We start from the raw sequence: 8,398 nt of genomic DNA, 5'->3' as shown, positions 1-8,398 counted from the left end.
AGTAGGTGAAGATATTTTTTTGTTGATCTTAGTCCTCCAAAGCCTCCAATAGTGTCTATTGACATTATTTCGAACGGTCCTGTTGCTGGTCCCAGTTGTGACATCAGGCCATATTTTTCTTGCCCTCTAGATTTATTTTTGATACATATCTCACATGTCTTGCATATCTTTTTTATATTTTCTGTTAAATTTCTAGCTGTATAATACGGACATATCTTATTTATTGTTTGTCTAATCCCTATGTGGCACCATTCATTATGTATTTTTTTTATCATCTCTATACTTGATTCTTCGGATAAAATTATCTTCTCTTTATTTCTGATTTTTCTGTAGAATATTCCGTCTTTTTTTATTGATTTCGCTTCCCTTTTCTGTATCCACTTATTTTCCTTTTGGTCTATCTTAATTTCTTCTATCTTCGTTAAATTTACTAGTTTCAGTACTTCTTCCATATTATCACTTGGTTCTAATACTGGATTTCGGCTTAGGCAATCCGCTTCGGCGTTGTCTTTGCCCGGAACATATTTTATTTGGAAATCATATTGCGATAAATAGTAAGTTAAGTCACTTAATTCTTCATCCGTTCTGGCCTTGATATTCATGTTCTCTAGCGGTTTATGGTCTGAATACACTTCGAATCTTCTTCCGATCAACCAGTGTTGCCAATATTTTACCGCTTCTTTGACAGCCAGGCATTCCAAATATATCGCTTTTTTCCTTTTTTGGGATTCGTTTAATTTCTTTGAGAAGTATGCTACTGGCTTCTCTGTTTCGTTATGCTGCACCTGTTTTAATACTGCCCCTATACCTTCGAGTGATGCGTCTGTGTAAATCCGTATAGGTAAATCTTTGTCAAATATCTCTAGCACCGGTTGCGAGCATAGCAATTTCTTTATTTCTGTAAAAGATCTTTCACAATCTTCTGCCCATATGAACTTTTCATTTTTCCTCAATAATCTATGTAATGGGTCTAATAATATCGAGCTTTTCGGTATGTATTCATGGTAAAAATTTACTTTTCCTAAGAATTGTCTGATATTTCTTTGTGTTTTAGGGGTTGGAAAATTTTGGATTGAAATTAAATTATTTTTCATTGGTCTCACTGTATTGTTTTCTATTATATGTCCCAGATATTTCACTGATTTTGCTGCAAATGTACATTTTTTTAATTTTAACCTGAAGCCCTCATTTATTATTGCTTTCAGTACTCTTTTTATATGTTCTATATGTTCTTGAAATGATTCTGAGAAGATTAATATGTCATCTATATAGTTTTCTGTGAACTTTTTGAGATTATGTTTTCTTAATATATTGGATAAACTTCTTTGAAAAATTGCTGGTGATGTCTTTAATCCGAATGGTAGGCATGTCCATTGAAAGTGTCCATCTTGTGTTACGAATCCTGTCTTCTTTCTATCTTCAATGCGTAGTGGAATCGAGCAGAATTTATATCTAATGTAGTAAAGTACTTGCAGTTTCTTGTTTTTATTATCAGGTCGTCTATTAATGGAAATGGTTGGGCTTGTGGTATAATAATCTTATTTAGATCTCTGAAGTCTATGCATAATCTAGATCTCTTCCCTTCATCTCTTTTATAGGCTAGTGTCACTGGTGCAGCGAAAGGGCTGTAGGATTCTTCAATTAATCCTTTCTCTAGCAACTTCCCCACTTGCTCTTCAATTTCTTTTTTATCCTCTATTGTACATCTGTATGGTCTTTTACCACAGTATTTATCCACGATTAGATCTATCCTAGCCTCATAATCTGTTACTGTACCAATGTCATATTTGTCTTTTGCAAATATGGAATTATATTCTTCTATTAGTTTTTTTATCTTAGTCTTCTTTATATTATCTAAATGATCTAGAATAATTTTAAATTCGTCCTCTTTGATGTGTTCATTAAAATTTACGGAGTATTGTTTATTTCCATTGTAATTATCTATTTTATCTGTTTTTGTTTTTAAATCTGTTTCTTTTTTTTGTGAAATTTGTAATTCTTCATTCTGTATTAATTTAAAGCTTTTTATCATATCTAGCCCAATGATGAACTCCTGGAAGTTTTCTTCTTCAACTATGTACACGTCCATTTCTTTTTCAATATCAAATATTTTTATCTTAATTGTGATTAATCCTTTTGTTGTTCCCACACCATTAACCGATTTCAGGTATATTTTATTTACATCATTTTTTTTCCTTTTATTTTAATCAGTCTTGAGTTTATGAGTGATACCTGAGATCCTGGATCATATGTTCCTTGAATTTCTAGCTTATCTTCTAATAATAGTTTGACCTTGATTAATGGTGTGTTTATTCGTTTTTTTCTCGGTGTTTAACTGTACATCAATAACTGAGTTGTTACCTACTAAACTTGTTGTGTTGGTGTGTTTTTCTTCTTCTTTTGTTTTGAACCAACATTTTTCTGCAGGATGGTATCTAATGCCTTTATTCAAACCTTCGCATGTTCTGCATGGTTTTTTTTCTTCATTTTTCTTTTTATATCCAGACTCATTTTTGGGTAAATAAGGTTTTTTATATACTAGGTTTTCATGTTTCCTAATTTCATTAAATAAAGTGGTTGAATCTTGGCATTGTTCTCTATCTATTTTGTTTATAATAAAATCTGGCAGTCCGATTGCTATTAGGGTTGTCAATGTTTTTGAATCTATATCTTTATTCATGTCTAACAAAAGTCTTTCTTTCTTTATTGCATAATCTGTGAATGATCCTTCTTTATATCTAAATGATAAAGCATATTTCACAGTGCTCCATCCTTTATCCGCAAAAGTCTCCAAAAATCTGTCTTTCCATTCATCCCATCTGGCCTCAACTGTCAACTTTGTTAGTGTTGCACAGTGCCAGTCTGAACAGGGTTTATCTAAAAACAATCTTAGTATTTCGATTTTTGTTTCATCTTCTATAATGTCAAATCTTGTACACTCTTTCTCAAATGTTTCTATCCATTGTTTCACATTTGAGTGTTTGCTGGTAAATTTTTCAATCATAAACTTTTCTGAGATTTGTTTTAAATTCTTCCCTTCTTCTTTTCTCTTTGATGACTACCAGTTTTTCTAATATTTTCGTTAAATTATCCTTTTGTGTCTTATCTTCTGATTTTTCCTCGTCTATCTCTTCTAAATATTGGTTCTCAAATTGCAAATTCTGATCCTCGTCTATATAGATATCTTTTAACTCTTTCGTCATTTTTATCCACACTTTTCTTTTTTGATGTCTTGTTTTCAGGGTGTTTTTTAGTTTACTATAATTTTCTGTTTTCATTAATTCCTTGTGGTAGCCTATAGGTCTAAGCTCTGGTGGTAGTACGTACCTCTTCCCTTCTACTGTATTAATTGAGGTTATGGTAATTATATTTGTTTTGTCATCCTTGGTTGATGCTACTACTGTAAATTCAAATTGTAGTTTTTCCATCTTGACTGAAATTGTCGTTTTATAAGACAATTATCCTTTTCTAGATCGTTCGCTGATAATAACAGACACAATATGTTTCTCTGTAAACAAAGTTGAAATTTATTCGCGATTTACAACTATTTACAATATTTACACTCTTACCTGTAAACAAAGAAACGACAATTAAAGCCTATTATTATCCCTTCTTTATTTACGCTAACTTAATCTTTAGTCTTGTACACTATATCGGTTGATTACTGCAGAATTTTATCTTTCTCTCCCGATTCTTCCTCGTGTACATGTGCTCGATTCGTTAGTCTATCTTTTCCTCTCATCACTGTCTTCCTGTCTGTCGGTAATTAATTAATGTGATTCTCGTACTGCTCGTTCCATCTAGCGGGGTCCGTTCAAATGGTGCGCGGAGCACGAGGAGTGTGACCAGTTTAAATTGAAGAAAATATGTTTTCTTTACAAATATATAAAAATATATATAAGATATATAAAAAGAGAGATATATAAGAATGATACATATACAGGGTGTTTCAGAACAATCTTCCATCCTTAAAATGACGTATTCCTGATACGATTCTAAGACGATTTTTTCTTTATCAAAATTTGAATTGAAGCGTAATTTTTGAGTTATAAGCAAAAATAGCAAATCACGCGTCAAGTACAGAAGGCAGGCAGGAGCGGCGTAACGCGCCGCAGCTGACCGTCCAACGCGTGACTACCACAGCATGAGTCGCTAACTATTTTATCTTATAACATAAAATTATGCTTTATATAAAATTTTGGTAAAGAAGAAAATGTCTTAGAATTACATCAGGAATACGTATTTCTTAAAATAACGTCACTTTAGCGAAAGTTGTTCCGGATCGCCGCTCGTCGGATGCTGCGATCAGCTGATTGCTACACGCGATGTGTATGGTGGAGTGTGTGCGTAAAAGAAAGGAAGGGACAGATAGAGATAGAGATAGAGAGAGAGATAGAGAGAGAGAGAGAGAGAGAGAGAGAGGGGGGGGGGGAGAAAGAGAAGAGGAAGGGAAGGAGGGAATAAGGGAGAGACATTTATACACACGCACATACCTACGCATACACTTTTTTTCTCGCTCTCTTTCCCTCTTTTACACAACATTTATACACTCTCATTCGGTCACTCTTTCACGCACTCACCCACTCACCTGTTCACTCACAGCGTAATGAATCTTCATACTACGCATTGTTGTTAACTGCTGCACGATTATTATTTAGCGACGGACCGCGGAGACTTGCGCGATCACATTGTTACGTTGCCTAGCGATGCGAGAAACGCGACATGTACCGTGCAAGTTGCGTCGTGCGTGTGGCGCGTGGCGCGTGATTGACGCGAGATAAGACGAACGATCTTCTAAAACCTTTGCATTACGAATGCGGTAGAAAATATGAAACGTATAATGATGTACTTAAAAAAATTATTTATTTATCATAATTAATAACTATTACTAAATAATTATTATTTTAAAAAGCATGTATTATACGTTATTACCTTTTCGAAATTATTGCATTCACGATGCGAAAGTTTCAGTCAATCGCAAGATAGCAAGAATAATGTTATTAATAAATTATACTTGAGAAAATTTATTTTTATTCTGCTCAAATCAGATGTTCCCACGTTAAAATGTATTGTTCTGAAAAGAGCGGATTGATTAAAAAAAAATTTTAGAGCAGATGCTTGAAATGCCCGCCATCCATCCTAATGCAAGCTCTCATGCGTTTTAATCATACAATACATCAATACATACGACCGCATTCGTAATGCAAATGTTTTAGAAGATCGTTCGTCTTATCTCGCGTCAATCACGTGCCACACGCACGACGCAACTTGCACGGTACATGTCGCGTTTCTCGCATCGCTAGGCAACGTAACAATGTGATCGCGCAGTCTCCGCGGTCCGTCGCTAAGTAATAATCGTGCAGCAGTTAACAACAATGCGTAGTATGAAGATTCGTTACGCTGTGAGTGAGCAGGTGAGTGAGTGAGTGCGTGAATGAGTGACCGAATGAGAGAGTGTATAAATGTTGTGTAAAAGAGAGAAAGAGAGCGAGAAAAAAAGTGTATGCGTACGTGCGTGCGTGTGTATAAACGTCTCTCCCTTATTCCCTCCTTCCCTTCCTCTTCTCTCTCTCTCTCTCCCCCCCTCCCCCCTCTCTCTCTTTCTCTCTCTCTCTCTATCTCTATCTGTCCCTTCCTTTCTTTTACGCACACACTCCACAATACACATCGCGTGTAGTAATCAGCTGATCGCAGCATCACGACGGCAAATAAAAAAAAACAGTATTTAATCTAATTAATATTATTTCTAATTAATATAAAAGAATAACAATTATACATATTACATATTAAAAATATAAATGCATATAATTAAAACTTAAAATCAAAAGAAATTGTATTTAAAAAAAACCCAGTGCGGACTATCCCAAAAAGGACTCCCAGTACCCGCCGGGTTAATGAAAATATTTTTATTAACTTAGCTGGTGCGGACTATTCCAAAAAAGACTCCTAGCACCCACCGAGTTAATAAAAATATTTTTATACAATATATAATAAGATATACAAATAATACTTTTTTCTTAGTTATAACGTCATTTCTTAAAAAGATCTAATAACATTGAGTACAGTAGCACATTTACAATAAGTACAATAATACAATTTACAATAACCAATCTTCTACAGAAAGAGAATTTAAAAATAGCAACTGTTGTAAATGTTCACCTGTTATACGGTTTCTAACTTCGGTTATGATATTTCCAGCCCGTAAAAATAACCGTTCACTCCGGAACGGAGGTCGCAATAATACTTAAATATTTTAATGCTATATGTTTTAAACCGGAATAAATATTCATTAGCCAATAGTTCAGTGGACTGTCACTCACTTTTATTGGTGGTTGATTCAAATAATATTTAAGTTTATCCGCCATTGTGAAATCGTTGTTCTTTGACATATGCTTAGATTTACTAACCAAATGCTCATGAAATGTCCAAAAATTATCACTTTCTATCGAATTATTTTGTTCCGCGTTTTGATAATCGTGTTCATCTGATTCTCTCGCGTTTATATTTATCATTTGCGTGATTTTGTTAATAGAATGAGCGCACGCAATTTTATCAGAAAAATGAATGTTCTTAAATTGAGGATTTATTAAAATGGTTGATATCGCCAATGGATGAACTTTTTCAATGTCATTAAATCTTTTTGAGAATTGTAACATACGTTTAAAGTAACTACCTATTTCGGTATTTGATATAAAGATATCTAATTTGTTTTTTAGCGTATTAATAATCGGAATCATTTTACTGCTAGTAATATAATGTTCACCACATATAATTCTAGTGGCTTCATCAAATGGTTATAATAATTGAACCAATTCTTTCACAACATGTAATTCAGATGCAGTCAACATTATCGGTGCTGCAGGTTGTCGCAAAAGAATACCACTTACTTTATCTGCGAATTCAGTAAATCGTTCACGCATATCGTAAGTCGAATTCCATCGAGTTTCAACACTTTGTATTAGCTTGAGAGTTGACCGAGCTCGCAATTCATCTGCAGCAACCACAGAGTGTTTGAAGTATGTAACGATATTTTTAATTTTTATACAAAATTCGCTGACAGTAATATCAGCTTTGATAATATTTGTTGGAATCAAATTTAATGTATATGCGAAACACGGCAAATGTTTTTATTTATCAAATGTTGTATATGTATGTTCCAATCATGCATTATGTTTAACAACTACATTTTTATATTTTCAGAAGTATGTCGGTAATTTAATTCAGTAACACCAATAGTTACTGATTTATATGTTTCGTTTAATATAAAATAGGCTGTAAGACCCAAAAAACTTTTTGTATTTAACGTATCCGTCCAAATGTCGGTTGTTAAACATAAATTTAGAATATTAGAAAATTGAGTTTTTATCATACCTGATAAAAACTCATACTTTTCTTCTACCAGGCTCGTAATCTTTATCCGGCTGAGAATCTTGTACAATGGCGCAACTATTCTCATGAAAGTCTTGAATCTTTCCTTCTCAACTGTTGCAAAAGGCAAATTATCTTTTGCAATCATGAAAATAAGATAGTAAACTTGGCCGTTTTGTTCCTCCATCTGCAATTAAGAAAAAAACATAAAATAAGGTAATTGATATTGTAGCTTATTTTGAAACATTCAACAAATTACATTAAAAGGTAAAAAATTTTAAATAATAAAATTTAAATACCATGAAATGATTTTTGATTTTGGAAAACAAAATCAAGAATAGATTGTCTCTTTTTGGCAGATGACACAACTGATGATGTCTCTGAGTGACCTAATAAAACTGATGTGATTGATAAAACCAGAGAATTAGGAGATTTTTCCATTGAATTAAGATTATCATCTAATTTCTGCATCAGTTTCATTTTGTGTCTAAAATACGTAACATACAAAATATATGATATATTTCGGTTCTGTACTCTGCATATATAATTCAAAGAGGCTAATATAAGTTCAAACTTAGAGATAATATAAGTATTATATAATTATTTCTAAAAACATTTATGACACCATATACTAAAGGATATTTCTGTAATGTTTCATATCTAGATGTCTGAATACGATGTTATAGCCCGAACAGGCTATACACGAATTATTAAATATATTATTCTAAATACATATTATTTTATATGATTGCCCAACGTGTAACGCGAATACAGATCACGTTACGAGCGTTGACCGAACAAAGCGCTGACAACGCGAACCACGCGCTAAGCCTGAGCGACCGTGCAATCATTTTATTGCGAAAACGCGGAAATCAGGGCAAGCGGAAGAAGGACATTGCGAAAATGCAATGTAGAAGTCCTACTTAAAAGCGAAATAAAAAGGAATAAAGAAATTGCGAAAGTGCAAGCAAAGAAGTCCTACTTAGAACTTCTTAGCTTGCATCCGGATATTGCCAAAATCAAGCGACAC

General features: G+C 33.4%; 1 protein-coding gene across 1 annotated transcript; it reads right to left on the bottom strand.

Moving 5' to 3' along the window:
* Nucleotides 1-2,269: 2,269 nt before the first annotated feature.
* LOC138943499 (uncharacterized) lies at nt 2,270-3,433 on the bottom strand. Its single transcript, XM_070314348.1, has 2 exons — nt 3,063-3,433; nt 2,270-3,031 (listed from the first exon to the last, which is right to left on the bottom strand). Exons 1-2 carry the CDS (start codon nt 3,426-3,428, stop codon nt 2,270-2,272), a joined length of 1,128 nt encoding a protein of 375 aa, XP_070170449.1. The 5' UTR covers nt 3,429-3,433.
* Between the last annotated feature and the right edge of the window lie 4,965 nt (nt 3,434-8,398).

Source organism: Polyergus mexicanus, unplaced genomic scaffold (genome assembly GCF_030449975.1).
Source record: "Polyergus mexicanus isolate NDT 795.1 unplaced genomic scaffold, iyPolMexi1.0 SCAF_27, whole genome shotgun sequence".
NCBI lineage: Eukaryota > Metazoa > Arthropoda > Insecta > Hymenoptera > Formicidae > Polyergus > Polyergus mexicanus.
This window is presented reverse-complemented; position numbering and strand designations above follow the sequence as displayed.